This window comes from Pseudonaja textilis, chromosome 3 (assembly GCF_049901715.1).
Source record: "Pseudonaja textilis isolate UNSWEBS1 chromosome 3, rPseTex1.2, whole genome shotgun sequence".
NCBI classification, from domain to species: domain Eukaryota; kingdom Metazoa; phylum Chordata; class Lepidosauria; order Squamata; family Elapidae; genus Pseudonaja; species Pseudonaja textilis.
In genome coordinates this window covers 196,540,371-196,566,547 of record NC_141992.1, presented here as the reverse complement: position 1 = coordinate 196,566,547, position 26,177 = coordinate 196,540,371, and the positions used below count along the sequence as shown (strand labels likewise).

Below are 26,177 nucleotides of genomic sequence, written 5' to 3'. Positions count from 1 at the left end.
CCATCTCCTTCCTCCTCTTTCTTTCTTTCTTTCTCTCTCTCTCTCTCTCTCCTTCCTTCCTTCCTTCCTTCCTTCCTTCCTTCCTTCCTTCCTTCCTTCCTTCCTTCCTTCCTTCCTTCCTTTCCTTCTTTCCTTCTTTCTCTCTCTTTTCCTCCCTCCTTCCATCTCCCTCTCCCTTATCCCCATCTCTCTCCATAAACAAAACCTTCACTTTCCAGCGCTTTCTTGGAAATTGCTTAGGAGGTCAGAGTCCCCCTGTCCATTGCAGTGGTGAGATGTTCAATGTGATGTAGATTTGTTTCAAAGGTCTGATTCCTTAATCCAAAGGAGATGATAGCCAGTGAAATCACACACTGAGGACCCATCAGAGGGATGGCAAAATCCTGCAGCTTTATGTCAACCCAGAAAGCACATTTCCAGAGATAGCGTCACAGTCTCTTAAGCATTTCATTTGAACATCAGGATGAACACTTACTTAACTTGTCTTATCTGCCTGAATAATGAGTTGTTTAATCTGGCATATTTGGAGGGGGGAAAGAATAAGCTTAGCACTTCTGACTCCGCGCCCGACGGATCAGCTCTGACCTGTCTCTGGTGAACCAAAAAGACCTAGCAAAGTTATGGAACAACATTCAAATGAAGCAACTTCCTTTTCCTTTTGAAATTTGTCACAAGAGGCGATTTCCAGTGGCGAGAAAAGTGAGGTTTTGCACCTGAGCAAGAAACAAAACAAATGCAAAGGTATAGAATAGGGCAAGGCTCTTCCAACTTGGCAAGTTTAGGACTTGTGGACTTCAACTCCCAGAATTCCCGAGCTAACATGACTGGAGGAGGAATTCTGGGAGTTCAAGTCCACAAGTCTTAAAGCGGTCAACTTTTAAGACCCGCTAGAATAGGTGGTATCTGGCTTAATAGAAATAACTGGGAGAGGGATCTTGGAGTCCTAGTGGACAATCACTTAAATATGAGCCAGCCGTGTCCTACAGCTATCAAAAAAGCCCACACAGTTCTAGGCTGCATCAACAGAGGGATAGAATCAAGTTCATGTCTTATCCAGTAAGGCTTTATAATGCTTTGATAAGGCCACAATTGGAATCTTTCACCCAATTTTGGTCACCATGATGTAAAAAATGATGTTGAGAGTCTAGAAAGAGTGCAGAGAAGAGCAACCAAGAGGATTAGGGATTGGAGGATAAAACTTATGAAGAACGGTTGCAGGATGTGGGTCTGGCTAGTCTAGGGAAAAGAAGGACTAGGGGGGGACATGAAAGCAGTGCTCCTATATCTCAGGGGCTGCCACAAAGAAGAGGCAGTCAAGTTATTCTCCAAAGCCCCTGAGGGCAGGACAAGAAGCAATGGGTGGAAACTCATCAAAGAGAGAAGCGACTTAGAACTAAATTTCCTGGCAGTTAGAATAATTAATCAGTGGAAAGACTTGCCTTCAGAAGTTGTGAATTCTCCAACACTGGAAGTTTTTAAAGAAGAGATTAGACAACCATTTGTCTGAAATTTTATAGGGTTTCCTGCCTGAGCAGGGGGTTGGACTAGAAGACCTCCAAAGTCCCTCCCAACTCTGTTATTCTGTTGCATAAGTTACCTTTTTATGGCTTTCACAGTTTTGGTTCATAGTGTTGTTGTAAACAACTTTAGGCTTTATTAGTGGAGAAAGATCTTGCAGATACTTTAATAAATAAATGGATCAGAGTTGTTAATGAAGGAAACCATGTTGGTTATTTATGTTCTAGTGAAGTGCTTCCAAATATGATTATAGGATTGTAGATGCAATCAAAGACTCGAGGTAAAGGGGAGGAAGGAGGATTTCTCTCTTGTCCCGGCGTTGGATTTAGCACATGAAGTGAAGAAGAGCAGAATTTAAAGACAATTCCATACGAAATAACTTTTACACCAAACTTCCAATATTCCCTGGTTTGATGTTCATTTTGCTGTGTTAATACTGAGGAGCATTTTGTGAGTGACACACGTATAGCAAATAATCACATTATATTGATGTGTAGGCAGGTGGTGATGTGTATGGATTAACCTTGCTTGCTTATCCTTCCCAGTAGAAGCTTTGTGGGGTTTTTTGGTACCCTCGGCTGGGTTTAAAATGAACAGTCCTTACATTTTTCTTGTCCTTTTTGCCTTTTAGAATCTTTCTTCTTGAAACCTGCATAAGTAGCATTATCATAGTTTTAGTGAAATGATTGTGTGGGACGCAAGTCTCAATCAGATGCAAAAAGATAGATGATGAGGAGAGAGAGAGGGGGAAGAAGGAAGGAAGGAAGGAAGGAAGGAAGGAAGGAAGGAAGGAAGGAAGGAAGGAAGGAAGGAAGGAAGAAAAGGAAGGAGAAATAAGAAAGAAGGAAAGAAAAAGAAAAGGTATGAAAGAGAAGGAGGGGGAGAGGGGGAGAGAGAGGGGGAAGAAAGGAAGGAAGGAAGAAAAGGAAGAAAGGAGAAATAAGAAAGAAGGAAAGAAAAAGAAAAGGTATGAAAGAGAAGGAGGGGGAGAGAGGGGGAAGGAAGGAAAATTGAAGAAAGGGAGCAAAACAGGAAGGAAGAAAAAAGAAAAAGGAAGGGATGAAAGAGAAAGAGGGAGGAAGAAAGGAAAAATGAAAGGGAAAAGAAAAGAAAGAGAAAAAGGGAAGAAGGAGAAAAACAGGAAGGAAGGAAGTTGGAAAGAAAAAAGGAAGAAAAAGAGGGAGGTAGGAAGGAAATGAAGGGGAGGAAGGAAGGAAAAAAGAAAGGAACAAGAATAAAGAAAGAAAAAGAAAGACTGGAACAAAGAGACAGGAAAGAAGGAAGGAAGGGAGCGAAGGAGGGAGGAGGATGTGGGGGAGAGGGAGGAATTGGGGAAGGAAGGAAGGAAATGTAGGAAGGGAGGAAGGAAGGAAGGGGATTTATGATTGAGAGGAAAGAAGGAAGCAACGAGAAAGGGGGGTAAGAGTGGGAAGGAAGGAGGTAAGGGAGGATGGAGGAGAGAGCGAGGGAGGAATTGGGGGAAAGAAGGAAGAAAGTGTAGGGAGGGAGGGAGGGAGGGAATGTAGAAAAAGGAAGGAAGGAAGGAAGGAAGGAAGGAAGGAAGGAAGGAAGGAAGGAAGGAAGGAAGGAGTAACCCAGCATTTTGAGAAATTGCCCACCACTCCTTTCTTCTCAGGACCGAGAGACAAAACGTGTCTTCAAAGTCACCCAGCTACTTTTGTGGCTCGGGCCAGACTCTTCTACCTTTAATCTACACACCAAAAGTAGCTGCCATCGTAGTATCTATACACAGGGTTATATATACTGTATTGCCTTCTGCTGGTTCCAAACTTTTCTTTAATAACGGATGGTGATGTTTTCATTTGGATCCCAGCCTTGGCCTGAACGTGATGGCTTCTGAGTCCTCTTCCGAGTTTGTGGTTCTACTCAGTTCGATAGAACGTATGAACATGATTTGTAGGCATTGATTTTTTTCCCTCTCTCTCTCTCTCTCTCTCTCTCTTATTTTAGCATCACTACTCCATCAATTCTGACACCCTGTTGCTTTCTTCGGCCTGCCAGCTATTAATTTTCCTATTTCCTGGACCCAATCTGAAAGCCGAGAGCAAGCTGGGACCATGAAGGATGGTCCTCTTGCTTTGAAGCCTACCTCATGCCTTCATTATAGAATAGGAGGGACCACAGAGGCCTTCTAGTCCAACCCCCTGCTCAGGCAGGAAACCCTACACTGTTTCAGACAAATGGTTGTCCAATGTCTTCTTTAAAACTTCCAGTTTGGGAGCATTTATAATTCCTGGAGGCAAGTAGTTCCACTGGTTAATTGTTCTAACTTTGAGGATATTTCTCCTTAGTTCTAGGTTGCTTCTCTCCTTGATTAGTTTCCACCTGTTGCTTCTTGTCCTGCCTTCAGGTGCTTTGGAGAATAGCTTGACTTCCTCTTCTTTGGGGCAGCCCCTGAGATATTGGAAGACTGCTATCATGTTACCCCTAGTTCTTCTTTTCATTAAACTAGACATACCCTGTTCCTGCAAATCATTCTTTATATGTTTGAGCCTCCAGTCCCTTAATCCTCTTTGTTGCTCTTCTCTGCACTCTGTCCCAAGTCTCAACATCTTTTTTACATTGTAGAGACCAAATACTGGAAACAGTATTTCAAAGCCTTACCGAGGCCTTATAAAGTGGTATTAACACTTCATATGATCTTGATTCTATCCCTCTGTTAATGTTGCCTAGGATTGTGTTGGCTTTTTTGGCTGCTGCAGCACATGGCTGGCTCATATTCAAGTGATTGTCTGCTAGGACTCCGAGATCCCTCTCATAGTTACTACTATTGAGTGAAGTACCACCCATACTGTTCTTGTTTGTTTGGTTTTTCTTGCTTAAATGTAGAACTTCCCTTTTTTTCACCCATGAATTTCATTTTAGATAGCACCCAATGTTCAAGTCTGTCAAGATCCTTCTATATCTTAATCCTATCTTCTGGAATTTTGGCTATTCTTGACAGCTTGGTGTCGTCTGCAAATTTGATGAATTCCCCATCTATCCCCTCGTCCAAATGATTGGATGACATTGAAGAGTCTTCTCCTTGGGCCATATCCGTCATCGGATGTTGGCGATCCTATTTCTATCAACAACCAGACACAAAAATATATGCTGTTGGGTTTTGTCCAACACCAATCCCTTAGATTTTGAAGCCATTTTGAAGAGCACTGGGCCTAAAACAGAGCCTTGGGGCACCCCACTGCATACTTCCCTCCATGTAGATGTAGTTCCGTTGAGGACTACTCATTATGATGCGGAGCTACTTAATGGACGTCATGCACAGTTCCCAACTCTCCCTGTTCCCGTTGATATTTACCACGTCTTGGCCAATGTAATGTAGACATGAAGATGAGGGTGTAAATATGGACACAAAATGACATTGAAACATATATTCCAGGACCTACATGGCTGTTCTCCCAAGTGCTAGTTTTCAGTGTATTTCTTAACTACTTGTTTCTGTATGAGGATGACATATAAAAGAAGGGGTATAAGATATAAAAGAAGGGATAAAATCTGAAACAAAATGGCGGTACAAGTACTCCTCGACTTGTGATCACAATCGAGCCCCATCAGTTTTTGTTTTCTTAGGGAGACGTTCCTCAAGTGAGTTTGGCTCCATTTTACGACCATTCTTGACACCGTTGTTAAGCAAATCACCGCCGTTAAGTCAGCAGCATGGTGGCCTAAGCAAATCTGGCTTTCCCATTGACGTGGCTTGTCAGAAAGCTGCGAAAGGGGATGTATGACGGTTATAAGTGTGAGTCAGTCGTGAAGCATCTGAATTTTGATCACGTGATTGTTGGGATAAGAGTGTTGAAGGATGAGAAAACGGTCATAAGTCTCTTTTTTCAGCGCCATTGTTACTTCGAATGAACTGTTGTTAAGTTGAGGACTCCCTGTGTCCGTTTCACTCCTTAAGAAACTCCTTCCAAGGATGGAAAAAAAATTGATGGTAGATATAGTTTTATCGAGATTTTTGTCTTGAGCCAGAGTTATGCATAGAACCTCCTGGATGTTCACTGTGATTTATGATAATGTCTTATCAGTGCTTATCTGCAGATTATTTCTGGAGGGGAAGTAAAGAAAAATATGGAAACTGTAGGTCCTGAAAACTAATAATTTCATTTCTCCATCTCTCTTTTTTTTTTAAAAAAAAAAACAAGCTCATTTTTCTCTACCATGTGCAGTTTTGAATACAATTTTTCCACAGCCTAAAATGGCTTCAGTAAACTCAAGAGATGATTGTCCTCCAAGGAAAACTATATTTTAACTAGCTCGATACCTGTGCTTCGCTACGAAACGATGTGGTCGGGCTTAGCTTTTAGGGAGGAAAAAAAGGGGGAAAAAAATTCTGCCTCTGCTTACCAGCATCCATCGGTATTCATCTGGCTAGTGTCCTGTCAATGTGTGATAGAGTTGAGGGCTGTTTGGAAACTGAAACAGTATTTGCTGTGTGAGCAAGGAGGAGACAGCAAGGAGCCTGGGCGTGGCTTAGCTCAACTGTTCTGTACTAAAGCTGCTTGGTGCTGTGAAACTAAAACTGAAACTGAAACTCCTCTCCTCTGCTTGTGTTTTGCATTTGGAACGGATTTCGCAAAAGGGAGGGGGAGTAGAACTCCTTAGCATCAGAGCGTGTTAATAATAATAATATAGGAAATACTAATGCTCTGACGGTCATTTCAAAAAATCCTTTCTTAGTGAGCAGCTAGAAGCCAAGAGGAACATATGTGTCAAATTTCAAGTTTGTAGGCTTTACGGTTCTGGAGATTTTGTGATGATGCGTGAGGGCATTTCGCTTTTATATATAGATAGATAGATAGATAGATATGCTTATTAGTCTGGGAAATTAAAATTAGAGAAGGAAGCTGAAAATTGCAAGGTGAACAAAAATTCCCCAATATGCCCGAGAGCCGAATGGAACTGCTTTAAGACCCACGTACGACTTAGCACGTCCATGTTTTATTTTTTTCTTTGTTAAAGGTAAAACAGCAATGAGATTTTGATAATGGGGCTTGTTCCTAATCAGTCATATTTGGGAATAATCAGCAGTTTAGAAGGTTAATTTATGGAGAAGAAGGTTATTTTTAGTAAAAAGAAAAATTACAGGAAGTCCTCGACATACGACAATTGGGGCCAGATTTCCATAGCTAAGCAAGGCGGTTGGACAGTGGGTGGCGTCTGATTTTTACATCCTGTTTTGCCATGGTTTTTAAGCGAATCACGGCAGCTGTTAAGTGAGCTGTGCAATTGCAAAAAGCGGATACAGCTACTTCCATGGATTTGTCGGAAGCCACCTGGGAATATCAGAAATAGCAATAGCCCTTAGACTTATATACCGCTTCACAGTGCTTTCCAGCCATCTCTAAGCGGTTTACAGAGTCAGCCTGTTGTTCCCCAACAATCTCAGTCCTCATTTTACTGACCCCTGGAAGCATGGAAGGCTGAGTCGACCTTGAGCCGGTCAGGATCGAACTGCTGAACTGCAGCCAGCAAAAGTAGCCTGCAGTGCCTCATTCTAACCACTGCGCCATCACTGCTCAAATGGGGATCATGTGAGTCTGGGCACGGCACACTGCGCCATGGTTGTGCGGTGGTTAGAATGTGGTACTGCAGGCTATTTCTGCTGAATGCTGGCTGCCAACAGTTTGGCAGTTTGATCCTGAACGGCTCAAGGTTGACTCGGCCTTCGGTCCTTCCGAGGCGGGTAAAATGAGGGCCCAGATTGTTGGGGGCGATATGCTGATCACTTGGAGAGGGGGCTGTAAAGCACTGTGAAGCTATAAATCTAAATGCTATTGCTAAGTGCTAACTCGTAAATACATGCTGGTTGCTAAGTGCCTGAATCACAGTCACTCTGTTTATTTAACTTGGGGTTTTTTGAGCACATCCAGTTCCTAATAATGTGGGTTATTATGCTGTAATATAGCAATACCTTGTCTTCACAATAATAAAGTGGAGGAGGAGGATGACGATGGCTGCAGGGCCCGTGGTGCTCTCTGAGCTTAGTGGCTTTCTTGCAGACGTTTCATAAGCCAACTAGGTAACATCATCAGTGCTAGAAGGAAGAGGAGTTTGTGGAGAGGAGGAGGAGGAGCACTACGACGACAACAACTGTGGGGTCGTTGGTGATTTCTGAGTTTGGTGGTTTCTTGTGGACATTTCATTAGCCAACTAGGTAACACCATCAGTGCTAGAAGGGAGTGGGGTTTGCAAGGAGGAAGAGGAGGATGATGACAATGAATGTGAGGTCCCTGGTGCCCTCTGAGTTTGGTTGTTTTCTTGTAGACATTTCATTACCTAGCTGGATAACATCATCAATGTTAGAAGGGAAAGGGGTTTGAGGAGGAGAAGGACGTGGTGGTGGTGGAGGAGGAGGAGGAGGACTGTGGGATCCTTGGTGCCCTCTCCGCTTGGTTGTTTTCTTGCAGATGTTTCATAACCCGACTATGTAACATCATCAATGCTAGAAGGGAGTGGGCTTTGTAGAGTGGAGGAGAAGAAGAAGGGGAAGGAGTGGGGTTTGTGGAAAGGAGGAGGAGGAGGAGGACTGTGGGATCCTAGGTGTTTTCTAAATGTGGTTGTCTTGTTACAGACGTTTCATCACCAAACTAGGTAATATCACCAGTGTTGGTTGTGTTCTCAAAACCCCTCACTGTGTAAGTTTGGTTCAAAGCCAAATTTCATTAAACTGTGCAATGAGACACATTGGATTGGCCCAACCAATTCCAAGAACTAAGCTAAAGTCGCTTGATGGTGAGATGAGCAAGCATATACGTTTAATATGTGAAAACTATATTCTTTGGCAGGTTACGCAAAACCAGGCCAACTTTTGGGCCTGCAACACGACCCCTGTGGGCAAAAGGGGAAAAGTTTGTGCGGCAGTAGAAGTGACACCACAATGTAATCATACCATTGGGCCAGGGGTGGGCTTCAAAAATCTAAGCAACCGGTTGTCTTCCCAGTTGTGTGGCCAGGGTGGGCGTGGCCTAGTCAGCCTCCTGCACCATGGTGGGGAGGCCGTTTTCACCTTCCCCAGGCTCCGGAGGCTTTTTTCGAGCCTCCGGGAGGGTGAAAATGGCCTCCCAGCATTCTGGAGGCCCGTTTCTGGCCTTTCGCCAGGGAATTGCAGCAGGTCTTAAACATGCAGTTCTGACCAGGGAAAACCCGGTAACCTCTGACTATGACTCTCAATCTCTAAGGTCGTTGACCAGATCCGAGCAACACTATACCCAGGTACAGTTTCAGGGGGACATGCCCCTCCAGGGGCCGGATTAGGAGGAGGAGGAGGAGGAGGAGGAGGAGGAGGAGGAGGAGGAGGAGGAGGAGGAGGCAGAAGAAGTGGATCACATTGATCAAATGGAACAGATTGGGTCAGGATCAATACATGACAGTGACCCAGCCCTGTCAGAAGCAGACCCCCTAGAAAGTGGGATGTCTGAGGATGAGGGCCTTATTCCTGATCAACTATTCAGATCACTTTTGTTTAAGGCAAAAAACAATGCACGCCTGAACAAGTCGGCCCCTTCTACCACTCCAACTCCTTCAGAAGTAGGACCAGAAGATCTAATTTTCAACCAACCAGTAGTCGAGGCAGATGTGATTCCAGTTCCTCACAGGTTTTCAGACCTGCTACAGAAACAGTGGGCATCTGCAGCGGTGTACCCTGCCCCCACGGGATATGACAGGAAATATTTTAATTTGGCCCCTGATTTCTCAAAATTGTTGAATACTCCCGAGGTAGATGAACCTATAGTAGGATTAGCGTCCTCGTCCTCTATTCCCGGTGAAGCGCTGGAGGCATTAAAGCTGGAAGAAAAACGAGCCGAGCTTGCCCTACGCAGGGCCCGTCAGTCTGATGCGTGGGCCATCAGAGCGTCCACAGCCGCTTCCTTCTTTACCCGTGCTTCTCTCAGGTGGCTCCGTCTCTTACGGGAGCATGTCCCTAATTCCAACATTAGAGCGCACCAAGATATTGCAAAACTTATAGCAGCCGCTGAATTTTAAGCTGACGCAACTTACCATGCGGTCAAGTTTTCAGCCAGGGCCATTACCTCACATGTCACAGCGCGACGCTTACTATGGTTAAAAATTGGCAAGCGGGCATTAAGCACAAATGCAAGCTGGCTTCATCTCCTATTGTGGGAGACAGACTCTTTGGCCCTGCCCTCGACCCGCTGCTAATCGAAACCCGAAACAAAAAGAAAATTTTACCTTCCTTTTTCGGAAGTCAGATTCGAGAAACCCTCAGTCCTTTCGGAGGGGATCCTTTTGGCCCTTTTATCAGGGATTCTTTTCACCCAGATAACAGAGACGCCCATCTTTCAGACCAGGACAGCAGCCAGAGAGGTCCGACTTCAGGGATAGGAACAGAAGGGGTGGCCAATCCAAGAGGTCCTTTTGAGGATCAGGAAATAGGTCTTTCCGGCATCCAAGATAACTCCCATTGGCGGACGCCTTAAATTATTTGCAGACCAATGGGACTCCTCAATGTCTGATTCCTGGGTCAGAGACACGATCAGATTTGGTCTTGCACTGGAGTTTCGATCCACTCCCCCAGACTTTTTCATGTCATGCCCTGTTTCCAGAGATCCGGTTAAACGTAATCTTATGGAATCAGCTATCCATCATTTACTGGACATATGAGCCATCCAACCAGTAGCTACCAATCAATGAGGGCAAGGTTTCTATTCACATCTTTTTTGTTGTTCCCAAAAGTTCAGGGGGGTGGACAGCAATATTGAATCTGAAACGTCTTAACCATTTCTTAGTATATCGCAAGTTTAAAATGTACACCCTGCAATCTATCTTACTTGGCATCCGAAAGGGTGACGTCCTTACATCCATAGATCTGATGGAGGCATACCTACGTATTGCTATTCGGCCTTCCCACTATAAATTTCTGAGATTCTGTTATAATAACCACCATTTCAAATATGTGGCCCTTCCTTTCGGACTAGCTTCTGCCCCCAGGACCTTCACGAAGGTTCTCACAGTGCTAGCTGCTCATCTCCATGATATCCCCATACCACTCCAGTGTTATCTTGATGACATCTTGATTTTGTCATCTTCCAATCATCAAGCAGTCAGAGATACTCAGAACACATTACAATCCCTACAACAACACGGGTTCTCAATAAATTGGAAAAAGAGTCATTTAACACCATCGCCTCGGTTAACCCATCTGGGGCAGTCGTAGATACGGTGGAAGGCAAAGTTTACCTGTCACCAGATAGACTAAATAGCATTCAGCAATTAGTTAAGGAGATCAGGGGTCTTAAGAGGGTGTCCCTAGCAGAACTATCAAAATTGTCAGGCAAGATGATCTCATGTATATTTATCATCCCTTGGGCCCGGCTCCACACTAGATCCCTCCAGTGGTTCCTGCTCCCGTACCAGCGCTCTGGCAGAAGCGACTCCAAATACAAAGTCAAGGTACCATCAAAGGTCCTCATATCTCTCCTCTGGTGGACCAGACCAGTCATCAACAGAGGCTGCCTCTTCAAAGAGCCACCACACTTACCATCACCACCGATGCCAGCCTGTTTGGATGGGGAGTGTACGTTCAATCGCTCACAACCCAAGGCCGCTGGTCCTCCATAGAACAGTCGTGCAGCATAAACTGGCTGGAGCTTCAAGCAATACACCTGGCTCTCTGCAGCTTCCTTCCACAGGTACGCAATCAGCACATACTAATATTGACTGACAACATAACAGCAAAAGCTCACATAAACAAACAAGAGGGCACACAGTCGAAACATCTCATGCGGGAAGCAGAGCGCTTGTGTCGTTGGGCAGAAGGCAACCTACTTTCCATCATAGCAGAGCACATTTCGAGCCGGTTGAATACACAGGCAGACTGGCTAAGCAGGGCCACGATTGATCAATCGGTGTGGTGCCTCCATCCGACTCTGTTTCAAGAGGCGATCAGGACATTTGGACAGCCGGTGGTGGACCTGTTCGCTTCTCCCCTCAACACTCAGCTCCCTAGATTTTTTTTCCAGGTACCCCTCTCAAGGAGCGGAGAACTTCAATTTGCTCCACTGTCGTTGACCCCCGGGACTTCTGTATGCATTCCCGCCACTTCCACTGCTTCCCAAGGTCATCCAGAAACTGCTAGATGAGAGGGCAGAGCTGCTTCTAGGAGGTCCTTTCTGGCCCAGATGGCTGTGGTTTGCAGACCTCCGCAGTCTATCCATATCAACACCATGGAGAATTCTGCCAGACAGGGTCTTGCTAACCCAGGGACCCCTTCAACATCAGGACCCTCAATGGTTGCACCTGACCATCTGGAGATTGAGCGGAGTTGTCTGAAGAGCAAAAAGTTTTCCAACAGAGTTATTGCCACCATCCAAGCTGCCAGACACCCCTCAACAACTCACATTTACAATGCCACATGGTCCAGTTTCTGCAAATGGTGTACCAAGTCTCGAATTGATCCCATCTCTCCATCTGTGGCTCAAATCCTAGAGTTCTTGCAAGAGAGACTTGACAAGGGATTATCACCTAATATGTTGAAAAGACAGGTGGCGGCCTTGGCTTCAGTTCTCACTTGTGAAGGTCTACTATCTCTTTCCCATCATCCACGCATACGGAGTTTCCTTCAAGGAGCCACAAATTTACGCCCTCCAGCGGTACACCGTTATCCCACCTGGGACCTTAACAAGGTCCTCATCGCACTCACTAAAGGCCCTTTTGAACCCTTGAAATCATCAAGTCTCCAATTTCTGACGTATAAAGTAGTTTTCCTTGTAGCGATCACTTCTGCTCATCGTATTTTGGAACTTGCAGCTTTGTCTATCAGACAAGATCTTTGTGTTTTCCATTCTGACCGGGTGGTCCTTCATCCTGATCCTACGTTTATTCCCAAAATTAACTCAGTTTTTCATAGGGCACAAGAGCTGATGCTTCCTAATTTTTGTCCCAGACCATCCCAAGGGTTGGAACTACAATGGCATAGGCTTGATGTGAGGTGAGCATTGCGAATATATATTAACCGCACAGCAACTTTCAGAAAACGGAAGCCGTATTTGTGTCATTTCAGCCCAACACTCAGGGATGCAAGGTCTCATCTAGAATAGGTCGTTGGCTACGGGCCGGGATACCGAAAACGTAAGACTCAATCACTGCAGGTGCCCAGGAGCAGAACAGCTCATTCAACAAGGAGTGCCGCAACATCGACAGCGTGGGCCACACAGGCAGCAATAACTGAAATTTGTCGAGCCGCAACCTGGGCCTCTCCATCGCCATTCATTAGGCATTATAAAATAGATGTGTTTGCATCCCCTGAGGCCTCGTTTGGCAGAAGAGTTCTGCAACAGGTCCACAGGGACCAGGAAGGGTTTCCACACCAGATGGAGTCCCTCCCGTAGGACAGGCCAATCTTTGGAATGTCCCACTACTGGATGCTCTGAACAGCTCATGGGAGAAAGGGCGTTGGTACTTACCCGACATGCCCGTTCTCTTTGAGCTTTGAAGAGCACCCAGCCCCACCCTTTTTCCATCTGGTGGGGTCCTGTTTCGGCCAACGTGTTTGTTAGGGCATTGAGGACGAGGGCGGTTATTTCTCTCGTCTTCGCCAAAACTGGGGAACGCTGGAGAGGAGTCCCGTGGAGGAGGAGGAGGAGGAGGAGCGTTCCACAAATTAAGCCCAGCCTAGACATGCAGAGACTGAAACACCTCCCGCTACTCCTGGATGCTCTTCACAGCTCAAAGAGAACGGGCGTGTCAGGTAAATACCAACGCCCTTTCCCATTCCCATTCCCATTCCGTTCCATATTCTATTCTATTCTATTCTATTCTATTCTATTCTATTCTATTCTATTCTATTCTATTCTATTCTATTCTATTCTATTCTATTTTATTTATTTATTTTATTTTATTTGTCAATTGTTTACGAGATAATAAGTAAAAGTGTATACAAAATTATGAATACATGAAATGGGTACATATAAGAAAAATAAAAGAAAAATAAAAGAAACAATAGGACAGGGACTGTAGGCACGTTGGTGCGCTTATTCACGCCCCCTACAGACCTCTTAGGAAAGGGGTGAGGTCAATAGTAGACAGTCTAAGGTTAAAGTTTTTGGAGTTTGGGGAAGAAACTACAGAGTCGGGTAGAGTATTCCAGACATTGACCACTCTGTTGCTGAAGTCGTATTTCCTGCAATCAAGCTTGGTGCGGTTAACCTTGAGTTTGTATCTGTTGTGTGCTCTTGTGTTGTTATGGTTGAAGCTGAAGTATTCATTGACAGGTAGGACATTGCAATGTATGATTTTATATACCATGCTTAAATCAGACCGAAGACGGCGTAATTCAAGGTTTTCTAGTTGTAGAATTTCAAGTCTGGTGGCATAAGGTATTCTACAACGAGTAGAGGAGTGGAGAACTCTTCTTGTGAAATATTTCTGGACTTTCTCAATTGTACTAATATCAATTGTGCTAATTCTATTCTATTCTATTCTATTCTATTCTATTCTATTCTATTCTATTCTATTCTATTCTATTCTATTCTATTCTATTCTATTCTATTCCATTCCATTCCATTCCATTCCATTCCTCTCATCTCCTCCATTCTATTTTGCATTCTATTCTCTCTTCTCTCTTCTCTTCTCCTCTCCTCCCCTTCCTTCTCCCTTCTCCTCTCCTTGCAGCGTCAGCCATAAAAACCAGTGCAATCCTAAGTTGCATTAACGGAGGGATACATTCGAGATCAAGGGAGGTACTAATACCACTCTATAAAGCCTTAGTAAGGCCGCACCTGGAATACTGCATCCTTTTTGGTCACCACACTATTAAAAAAAATGTCGAGACTCTAGAAAAAGTGCAGAGAAGAGCAACCAAGATGATTAGGGGACTGGAGACTAAAACATATGAAGAACGGTTACAGGAACTGGGCCTGGCTAGTCTAGGGAAGAGAAGGACCAGGGGAGACAGGAGAGCAGTGTTCCAATAACACATTGGTGCAGGAGGCCTTCCAGGCCCCAAATGGGGCACTGGGGTGCACACACACACACACAACCCCCCCAAAATGGAATGCGAGTGCCCCCCCTGCACATGCACACCACCCCTGTATGCATGTGCGCACACATCCCTCGCGTGCGCCCCACCAAAAACCAGCCGGCAGCACCCACAATTTCTGAAGACAAGCTGTTCCACTGGTTAATTGTCCTCGCTATTAGGATCTATCTACGTTACTTTCTTTGGCACTGAATAAGATGGTTTTCCATCGATGATGTTTCTTCAGCTTTCTGCTCTCACTTGACCTGGCAGTTTTCTCTCCTTGTCCCCACCACTTCAGTGCTCTGAGATCAGCCAGCCTCAGCTAAGTGCTTTTCCCTCGTATCACATTTTAAAAACCACTATCCATTCTTCACTTTAACGTTAAGTAGGATCTGAAAATGCAGACAACGGATAGAAATGGGTTCTTTCCAACGCTGACATCTGAAAGGACCTCTTTTCTTTTACGAATGGACATCTCTCTAGGCTTTTAGGGATGGTTGTTAATGTAGCATTGGGGCTTTTACTGGAAGAGCGACAGGATGGGGTATGGCTGGACGTCAAAATGTTCCTAAAAGCGCTCTAAGCATTTATCTGGAATTGAGCTTGACTCTATGGCTTCCATCAAGGTTGATCTTTCTTTCTTTGCTTTTCCCCTCCCAGCCACACAATTCAACAAGAGACCAACAAAACCATCACGACGTGCACAAGTGCCATCCGACAGCTGTCCGAGGGTATCAGAAGCTCTTCCAGGGTGAGTGTTGAAACTCTCAAGTGACTTCAAGGGAATTCAGTGTTATCCTCTACTCTAACCTATTCTACCACTGTGAAGCAGTATATAAGTCTAGGTGCTAGTGCTAAGAAGGAAGGAGAGAAGGCAGGAAGAAATGGAGGGAGGGAGGAAGGAAGGGGAAGATTCAGGGAGAGGACCAAAAGGAAAGAAGGAAGGAAGGAAGGAAGGAAGGAAGGAAGGAAGGAAGGAAGGAAGGAAGGAAGGAGGGAAAGAAAGAAAGAAAGAAAGAAAGAAAGAAAGAAAGAAAGAAAGAAAGAAAGAAAGAAAGAAAGAAAGAAAGAAAGAAGCAAGGGGGAGGGAGAGAGGAAGGAAGGAGGAAAGGATGAGGTGCAGGGAAGGAGAGAGAGGGAGGAAGGAAAGAAGGCAGGAAGAAATGAAGGGAGGGAGGGAGGGAGGGGAAGGACCAAAAGGAAAGAAGGAAACAAAAGGAAGGAAGGAAGGAAGGAAGGAAGGAAGGAAGGAAGGAAGGAAAGAAAGAGGAAAGAAAGAAAAGAAAAGAAAAGAAAGAAAGAAGCAAGGGGGAGGGAGAAAGGAAGGAAGGAGGGAAGGATGGGGTAGAGGGAAGGAGAGAGAGGGAGGGAGGGAGGGAGGGAGGGAAGGAAGGAAGGAAGGAAGGAAGGAAGGAAGGAAGGAAGGAAGGAGCCAGCACTGTGGTGGCCCAATGATTAGAATCCAGGCATGCAGGCTGACTCTGCTCACTGCCAGGAGTTCGATCCTGACTGGCTCAAGATTGACCATCCTTCCATCTTTCCAAGGTGGGTAAAATGAGGACCCAGATTATTGGGGGCAAGAGGCTGACTCTGTAAACTGCTTAGAAAGGGCTGTAAAGCACTATGAAATGGTATATGTGCTATATGCTATGGAGAACATAATAGAGTGGACTAAACTACACTTAGTGGCTAGGCTGATGTCCTTGCTTCTCCATAGTCGGCTCACATTCATCCTCGCTTGTAACCCATTGCAATCCGACATTTTATTTCTAACTGCTACAGCTACCTATATTGATGAGGAAAAGGGAGGGGGGAAAAAAAGATAATTGAAACACAAATTCCGTCTGTCCGAAGGGCTTCTGTGAACTTTCAGGATGCAGCACGCAACCCAAAACATGTTTCTTGCGAATTGTTTTCTCTTTTCTATTACCCAAACATGCACAACAAAACAACACAAGCTTTGGCTTTCATGTCTTAAGGCTTTCCAAGCCCTCACCTTTCTACCATCTTGAAACGGAGAACAGTGGCTGCATGTCAGGTAATTCTCGACTTAACGACCAGATGATTTAACAAGTGGTTCGCCGAGTGCAGAACCGAAAAAGTGAGCGCGCGTCCCGCGTCTTTGCGCCGCTTCAAACACAGGACGATTTCCATATTTTGCGTAAATTCTTTTTCCTTCAAAACTGAGTTGTTCAAAGTCCATCTCAATTTTTTTTTTTTTTGTCCCTGCCATTTGACCCATATTGGATTATGGTCTGCCCAAGGACTTGTTTCTATATTTACTTCTTGTATGTTGGAGATTAGTTCCGTTGACATCCAGATCATATCTATTCATGACCAAAGATGAATGGGCAATTTCGTGCACGCGGCTTCCAGCACACCTTCTCGGGCAGCCGCAGCGAGTCAAGTGGATGAGGTGCGGAAATCGTGACAAGCCAGTCAGAGATTGAGAACAGGGATGGGCTTCAAAATTTTTAGCAACCCGTTCTCTGACCGGTTGCTGGGTGGGCATGTCCATGGTGGGTGTGGCCTAGTCGGCCTCTTGCAGCACAGTGTGTGTGTGTGGGGGGAGGCATTTTCACCCTCACTGGGCTCTGGAGGCTCTCTGTGCCGTTTTTTCCAGTGCCGTTGTAATTTTGAACGGTCACTAAATAGACTGTTGTAATTCGAGGACTACCTGTATAATAAACCCCCGTGTGAATTAGGAGGAGGTGGCCAAGGATTTTTAGAATGGAATGGAATGAAGTGGAATGGAATAGAATAGAATTGGAATGGAGTGAAGTGGAGTGGAGTGGAGTGGAGTGGAGTGGAGTGGAGTGGAGTGGAGTAGAGTAGAGTAGAGTAGAGTAGAATATGACAGAGTAGAGTAGAATAGAGTAGAGTAGAGTAGAGTAGAATAGAATAGAATAGAATAGAATAGAATAGAATAGAATAGAATAGAATAGAATAGAATAGAATAGAATAGAAGAATTCTTTATTGGCCAAGTGTTTCTGCCTTCATAATTCCAGGTTGCTGGAACTGGCTACGTCTAATCTTATGAAAAGAAAGACTAGTGGTGACATGATAGCAGTCTTCCAATATCTCAGGGGCTGCCCCAAAGAAGAGGGAGTCAAGCTACTCTCCAAAGCCCCTGAGGGCAGGACAAGAAGCAACGGATGGAAACTAATCAATGAGAGAAGCAACCTAGAACTAAGGGGGAATTTAGTTGCTCTTCTCTGAACTTTTTCCAAAATCTCAACCTCTTTTTTACAGTGTGGTGACCAAAGTTGGTTGCAGTATTCCAGGTATGGTCATTCTTGACATTCAAAATATCCGTTGCACATCTCAGATCTGATTGAACAACGAATGAAAATAATTTTGGGGCATAATAAAGAATGTTTGAAATTATATTTAAATTCATAGCCTTGATCTTGAAATCTTTCTCTGGGCTACTAATTGTCATGTTCTGCTTTGTTTTGCTTTCTTGTTTCAATTAAAGCACAAATTTATTATTGTTTAAATAGGCAAAGCAGGTCAAAGGAGGCTAAAGTTAGCTTCACAGTCACATTCTGAATGCATTACGATATCAAAGCTTGCAAAGATTTTGCGATTGGAGTGATCATATGAATAAAGATAGACTGAACTGTCCTTATCAGATGCCTGAAATATATTTAGCATTTCGTGGCCTTTTACAGTCTTCCTAATCTAATATTTACACCGTGGGGCATATCTCATGTTTGACGGATACTTATAGGCAGAAAACCTGAAGAGATTCCTCTCACCAATCGTAAAATATTCTAGTGTCAAACCTCTTTATCAAAGTATACTTTCCCAAGATGATTTTACATAAGTAAAATATTCTCCTATCAAATCTTCCATCAATGTAAATTTTCTCGAGATGGATTTATAGAGATAAAAACCCTACTTCCAGTGATTGAACTATTTCGGCAATATCTTATTTAAAACATCTCGCTTTTCGCTTTTCAAACTCCTGGAGCATTAGCTAGAGACCGGGAAGAAGCTTTGGCAAGGGAGGAGAAGATTGAAGAGATGGCAAGCAACTGTTAGAATAATAGAGTTAGAAGGGACCTGAGAAATCTTCTAGTCCAAACCCTGCTTGTTCTGACCCAAACCCTTGTCCAATAAAACAAACATGAACCAAAGGGAACAGAAACCTTTTAATGATTCTTATGAATCCCTGATTAAAAGGCTGCTGCAAACTAATTAACTTTGATAAGCACAAGCCTTGCCAAAACTGTGCGAGGCTGCCAAGAATCACAGATAAGGCTACCTAGAGATATTTTACAACACAAGACTCGTCAAATACCAACTTAAGATACTGCAATGTCCACGAGGCTGGAGTTTCAAAATGTCTTTGCTTCCTGCAAAGAACGTCTGATTCACAGCTGTCTTTTATCTTCTTGAAGGAGGGGCCATTACCTTGCAGCCTTACTTCCGTGCTGCTGCAGCGGCTCTTTCCTGCGAGCAACCCCTGTGTGCACTTGCACTTGGCACAGGCTCCTCGGGAACCTCCTCATCATTGCTGCTAGCCCCCACAATCTCTGAAGGCAGCAGTCCACTCCCTAATGGTCCTGGCCCCTCATCTGAGTCCTTGATCTCCTTGGCCGTCTGCACCTGCTGCCGGCTAACCAGAACACTGCTCAAGTAGGAGACCTTATACCCTTTCAGACAAATGGCTGTCCAGTCTCTTTTTGAAAGCCTCTAGTGATGGAGCACCCACAGTTTCTTAAGGCAAGCTGTTCCATTGGTTGATTGCTCTCAACATTAGGAAATTTCTTCTTAATTCTAAATTGCTTCTCTCCTTGTTGAGTTGTTTCTTGTCTTGCCTTTTGGCACTTTGGCAAATAGTTTGAACCCCTCGTCTTTGTAGGAGCCCCTCAACTATTGGAACAGTGCTATCATATCTCCCCTTGTCTTTCTTTTCATTAGAATAGTCGTATCCAATTCCTGTAACCATTCTTTGTATGCTTTAGCCTCCATCCCAAGGGTCTTCAAACTTGGCAAGTTTAAGACTTGCTGTCTTCAACTCCCAGAATTCCTCAGCTAACATGACTGAAGGAGGAATTTTGGGAGTTGAAGTCCACAACTCTTAAAGCTGTCAAGTTTGAAGACCCCTGCTCAAATCATTCTTGTTGCTCTTCTCTGCGTTGCTTTCAGAGTCTCAACAAGCGTGGCCTTACTAATGATTCGTAAAGCCGTAGTAGAACTTCATGTGATCTTGATTCAATCCCTCTATTAATGCAGCCTAGGACTGCATTGGCTTTTTTTTTTTCTTTTCGGGTGGTGGTGGTGGTATAGCTCTTGTCAGTTAGTTTGTAGTAACAATATTGCTTGCTTCATTTGTGACGGTTGTTCACCCTGAGCTCTGTAGGAAAAACCCATAGGGCATCTGGATGAAAGGTTGGGACCAAGAATAAGATTGCTTACAGCCACAATGGAGTGAATGTGAGTTCTGTTTACAGCTGCGGTTTGTCAGTTTGCGAATTCAGAAGGGTTTCTTTATAAACCTATCTCATCAATGAAGAAAGACGATGTTGTGGCATTGAAAAGTCCATCAGAGCAATCCATCAGTCAGAATAGAGCTGGAAGGGACCTTGGAGGTCTTCAAGTCGAACCCCTGCTCAAGCAGCAGACTCCATACCATTCTGGACAAATGGCTGTCCAATCTTTTCTTAAAAACTTCCAGGGATGGAGCAACTTCTTGAGGCAAGGCCTTTCACGCAATGGTGGAATTCAAAAAAAGTTACTACCAGTTCTGTGGGTGTGGCTTGGTGGGCGTGGCGTGGCTTGGTGGGCGTGGCAGGGGAAGGATACTGTAAAATCTCCATTCGCACCCTGCTCCAAGGGAAGATTCCTGCAAAATCCCCATTCCCTCCCCACCCCACTAACCTGCTTTCCAGCTCCATTCTCCTTTGCAGGGCAACCAAAGAAGACCCAGCCAATCAGCTGGGACTCGAGAGGGAGAGAAGAGATGGGGTTGGTGGGGCCAGTCAGAGGTGGGATTTGCCGGTTCTCCGAACTACTCAATATTTTATTTTTATTTTATTTATTTGATTTGTCAATTGCTTACAAGATAATAGGTATAAGTATATACATAGTTATGAATACATGAAATGGGTACATATAAGAAAAATAAAAGAAACAATAGGATAGGGACAGTAGGCATGTTGGTGCGCTTATGCACGCCCCCTACAGACCTCTTAGGAAAGGGGTGAGGTCAATAGTAGACAGTCTAAGGTTAAAGTTTTTGGGGTTTGGCGAAGAAACTACAGAGTCGGGTAGAGTATTCCAGACATTGACCACTCTGTTGCTGAAATCGTATTTCCTGCAATCAAGTTTGGTGCGATTAACCTTGAGTTTGTATCTATTGTGTGCTCTTGTGTTGTTATGCTTGAAGCTGAAGTATTCATTGACAGGTAGGACATTGCAATGTATGATTTTATATACCATACTTAGATCAGACTGAAGACGGTGTAATTCAAGGTTTTCTAGGTCTAGAATTTCGAGTCTGGTGGCATAAGGTATTCTACAATGAGTAGAGGAGTGGAGAACTCTTCTTGTGAAATATTTTTGGACTTTCTCATCTGTGCTGATATCACATATATAATGTGGGTTCCAGACTGATGAGCTGTTTTCGAGTATTGGTCTAGCAAATGTTTTGTATGCTCTAGTTAGTAGTGTAATATTACCAGAGAAAAAGCTACGTAGGATTAGGTTAACAACTCTTAATGCCTTTTTGGCTAAGTAGTTACAGTGGGCTCTAGCACTTAGATCATTAGAGATGAGTATTCCAAGGTCCTTTACAGAGCTTGGATCATCAACAAGATCTTGACTATTCAGCTTGTATTTTATTTTCTGATTTTTTTTTTCCAGTATGTAAGACAGAGCATTTATTTGTTGAGATTTGAAGTTGCCATTTGTTTGACCATTCTGATACATAGTCAAGATATTTTTGAAGGGTCGCAGCATTGTTTGTGGTATTGAACAGCTTTACATCATCAACGAAGAGAATGCAGTTGCTCTTAATATGATCACAGAGGCCATTTATGTAGAGTATGAAGAGAGTTGGTCCTAGAACAGTGCCTTGGGGGACACCACTGTTGACAGGTACAAGATTTGATAGGACACTCCCAATTTCGACCATTTGTTGTCTGTTTGAGAGGAATGTTTCTATCCAGTTATGCAGTTGTCCAGAGATACCATAAGATTTTAGTTTTAGGAGTAGTTTGTCGTGTATCACTGAATCAAAGGCTTTACAGAAGTCTATGTAGATTGTGTCTATTGCTTTGCCCTGATCAAGTTGTATAGTCCATATGTTTTTGCAGTGTAAGAGTTGCAGATTACAGGATAGTTTTTTCCTGAAACCAAATTGTTTATTAGAGTTGTTGTCTCTAAGTGGAGGATTGGTTAATAATTGATTCCATGACTTTACAGGTGACGCAGCATAAGGAGATTGGTCTGTAATTTTCAACTAGGCTGGGGTCTCCCTTTTTGAAGATGGGGATGACTGTGGTTTGTGACCATAGGTTAGGCAAGGAGCTGGTCCTGAAAGATTTTTCAAAGATTATGCTTAGAGGTTCGGCTATGGCAGTGGATAGCTTTTTTAAGAAGTAGGCACATATTCCATCCGGTCCAATAGATAGAGATGGTTTTAGATTGCGTAGTGCTTTTTCAACATTGTCTTATGTAAAATTGATATGTATTAGATCATTGTAGTTTTCTGTGGTTTGGCTAGGAAATACTGGGCATGATCCATTGCTGTTTACAAATACTGAGCCAAAAATGTATTAAAGAGGTTGGCTTTAATGGTGTCGTCGTTGCAGTCTTTACCATTAGGTCCTATTAGGAGTGGGATGGACCTTGAAGTCTTTTAGTTTGTTGTTTACAAAATTGTAAAAAGCGGGGGTGGAATTGGTGCATAGAAGGTTTTCCTCTTGTTTAATGTGATAATTGGTGCATTCAGTCTTTATCGGGTGGCATAAATTTTTGTATCGGCTTTTGAACTTGGCAACATGACCAGGTTTGTTTTTCCGCCAGAGTGATCTCTTTTTGGATTGAAGTTTCCTTATTGTTATGCATAATCTGTTTTTTTGTTTTGTTTTGAGAGTTGTTGTTGGTACATGTAGTTTGATGACTCTTTTGACTTCAAGTAAAAATATGTTGTAATGGTCTTCAACAGTATTGCATCCAGTGAATAGAGATTGCCAATCAAGGGATGAGAGATCGTTGTCTATAAGATCATAGTTGACTTTTTTGAAGTTATAATTGGGGATTACATCATTGTGATGATTTTTTTGTGGGCGTACGTTGAGACAAAAGTCAATCATATTGTGGTCACTGCTGGAAAAGGGTTCTTTAGTTTGTACTCTGTAAATTAAATTAAATTTCTGCTACCGGTTCTCCAGAACTGGTCAGAACCTGCTGAATACCACCTCTACTTTCACTGGTTAATTGTCCTCACTGTTTGGAAGTTTCTCCTTAATTCCAGGTTGCTTCTCTCCTTGATTACTTTCATCCTTCCTTTCTTGTGTTGTCTTCTGGTGCTTTGGAAAATAAGTTGACCCGTTCTTCTTTGTGGCAGCCCTTCAAATATTGGAAAACTGCTGTCATGTCGCCCCTAGACCTATCAAATTGATGAGAACTTCTTCAATATATCAATTGGCTAAGAGACATGTGTGTATGGAGGCTTGCTTATTATGAACCCAGGTTTCTTAAATTCAAAGATCCCAGCAAGAATGTGTAAAATGATGCCTTCAAAATCTTATACCTATAATATACCCTGAGCAATTCCACTTCAAAGGCAAAACGATGGGTTGGAGGTCTGAAAATAGACCAATTTGCGCATCGTGGAAATGAATCAATGTTTTGACCATTTCCCAAAGTGCTCAAGACAGTCCATTTTTATGCTCAAGTAAATAAATTTGCCTCTACAGCAAGGTGTTTGACAGCATTTGCGTGAGCCATGAGGTTTAGCGTGAAGAATAATTCAAGATAAAATGTTTTATGTACCTCTCTTTCTCAGTTTGGCCAATATGGATATTGTTAGACGGTCTTCTCTGGCCATGATGGTTAATGGCCAGAAGCTTTTGCGGGGTTGAAGAAAAAGTGAAAAGCTGAGATTGATGACCGCTACGGTTTAATAGGGCTAATGTAGAAATTTGAAACATGTCCCATTGCTTAAATTCAGCACTGAGATGACCTATTCCCAAGGAATAATGCCAAAAGAATCATTACCAAACTCTAGTATAGATTGAATTAATAATTTGTTGGCCTGACTTGCCAACTGCCCCATCTTCTTGGAATTGGACCCTTATATCTGCCCTCATTATTTATGCATTTATTTATTTTACGTATTAACGGAATTTATATAGTTGCCTAACTCACTTGCGGTGACTCCGGGAAGCTTAGAAAGATTAAATACCCCAGTACAAAAATCCAGAACCTCCCAACTTCTCCTGGTGGCAACAACCAGACTACCTACTTGGTAGACTCCATCCACCTCTGGGGTCCTCAAAGCCAGTTTTTCAAGGCTTTGGAAAGAGTATCAAAATGCGGGCCAGTCTTATCTCTACAGGAATGATATTCCACAGGGAGGGAGCCACCACAGAGAAGGTCCTTCTTCTTGGTCCCACCAGATGGTCCTTAAGAGAGAGGACCCACTGCTGCTAGATAAACCCCACCCTAGCTTTGGGGATAAATTACAGGGGTGGGATTCAAATTTCTTAGCAACTGGTTCTTTGGGCATGGCCTAATTTGTGGGTGTGGCTTGCTGGTCATGTGACTGGCTGGGCGCGGCTTGTATGTCAATATTGTAAATATATATGTAAAGATTGAATTTTTTTTATTTTAAAGAGCAACTTTTACCCCAAATCAGGCAAAGCAGCTTGAGTTGCTTGCAGAATCACAGCTTCACTCAGAGATCTACCTTTCTGCAATCTGCTGCCTGAGTCCGCACTGAAAAATAGAAGCTTCCATCCGAAGGAAGGTTCAGCTCTGCTCTAAGGCCACTTCTCCTTCCCCCAACCCCCTGAATACCACCCCTGACTGGGCCACAGGGTGGGTGACTGGGTGGGGGTCGGTGGGGAGGGGAGGGGCCAGCCAGTGGTGTGATTTGCCGGTTCTCCAAACTGCACAGAATCGTAACAACCGGTTCTATAGAACTGTTCTGAACTGGTAGAATCCCACCCCTGGGATAAAAGTCAGGGGGCAGAGATGAATAGGTGTGGCATTCATCTTCTGGCTGGTCGGACTTCTTAGCCTGCGGTGAAAGAGAAAATTTTTGCCTGAGCTGCTGGCACTCCTAATAAAAAAATCATTGATTGGGATGGTCGTGTTTGGTGGGAGCTAGGTCAGAACCTCCATCTTACAAGTAATCCTCCATCAAAACTCTGATTTGTCTTCTTCACAAACGTTCTTCCAAAAGTGCGCGACTCCTTGATAGGCTTTCTGGTTTCCACGTTAATCTCCAGCTTCCGTGTAAATGAAACTCTCCATTGGGTCTTATCATGCCTTCAATCCAGAGGTGGGTATTCAGCAGGTTCTGACAGGTTCTGTAGAACCAGTAGTGGAAATTTTGAGTAGTTTGCAGAACCAGAAAATCCCACCTCTGACTGGCCCCGCCAACCCCATCTATTCTCTGCCTCCCGAGTCCCAGCTGATTGGCTGGGTCTTCTTTTGTTGCGCTGCACAGGAGAACAGAGCTGGGAAGCAGGTTAGTTACTCCTTCACTCAAAACGATGCTATAGAGCACCGCACACCAGAACAACTAGACATAAGAACAGTTTTTCCCCGAATGCCATCACTCCGCTAAACCATAATTCCCACAACACTGTCGAACTATTTACAAAGTCTGCACTACTATTACTATTAACTTTCTCATCACTCCTTATCACCCATCCCTTCCCACTTGTGACTGTATGACTGTAACTTTGTCGCTTGTATCCTAACGATCTATACTGACTGTTTCCTAGTATGATAGGATTGCTTGTTGTATCCTATGACTATTATTAAGTATTGTACCTTGTGATTCTTGACTCTTGATGAATGTATCTTTTCTTTTATGGACACTGCGAGCATTTGCACCAAGACAAATTCCTTGTCTGTCCAATCACACTTGACCAATAAAAAATTCTATTCTGTTCTATTCTAGTGGGGTGGGGAAGGAATGTGGATTTTACAGCGTCCTTCCCCTGCCACACCTACCAAGCCACGCTCACCAAGCCACACCATACCTACCAAGCCATGCCCACCGAACCGGTAGTAAAAAAAAAAAAATGAATACCACCACTGCTTCAATCATCTGGCAACAGCTTGTCCAATCATTCTGGGTATTGGGTCTGGGATCACCATTCAGGCAATTTCACTGACAACATGTGTGGTTGGTATATGCTAAGATGCCCTTGAGGGTTTCTTGGGTGAAGAAGGGAACAGAATGTGCATCTCTAATCTTTCCACGGTATTGTAAACAGAATACGCAATACAGGGTCTGAAATCTTAATCAAATTTTCTTATTCACCAACAATGAGCATTTGTTTGATGAGCGATAAGGGGAGATTTGGCCCAGGAGGGCCCTCAAGATGCTCCTTAAACATCTCAAGATGCTTCATAAACATCTGTCAAATGGAAATCAATTTCAAAACAAATCTACCTGCAAAA

At 43.8% G+C, this 26,177-nt stretch overlaps 1 protein-coding gene across 6 annotated transcripts in view; it reads left to right on the top strand.

The window, feature by feature from the left end:
• The window catches only part of TSNARE1 (t-SNARE domain containing 1), a 271,228-nt gene that overhangs the window by 93,149 nt on the left and 151,902 nt on the right, over window positions 1–26,177 (top strand). For all 6 annotated transcript variants that reach the window (XM_026715999.2, XM_087931803.1, XM_087931805.1 and 3 more), the window contains one exon: window positions 15,182–15,272. In XM_026715999.2, the coding sequence (XP_026571784.1) occupies window positions 15,182–15,272 (91 nt within the window). The remainder of the gene's footprint in view (window positions 1–15,181; window positions 15,273–26,177) is intronic.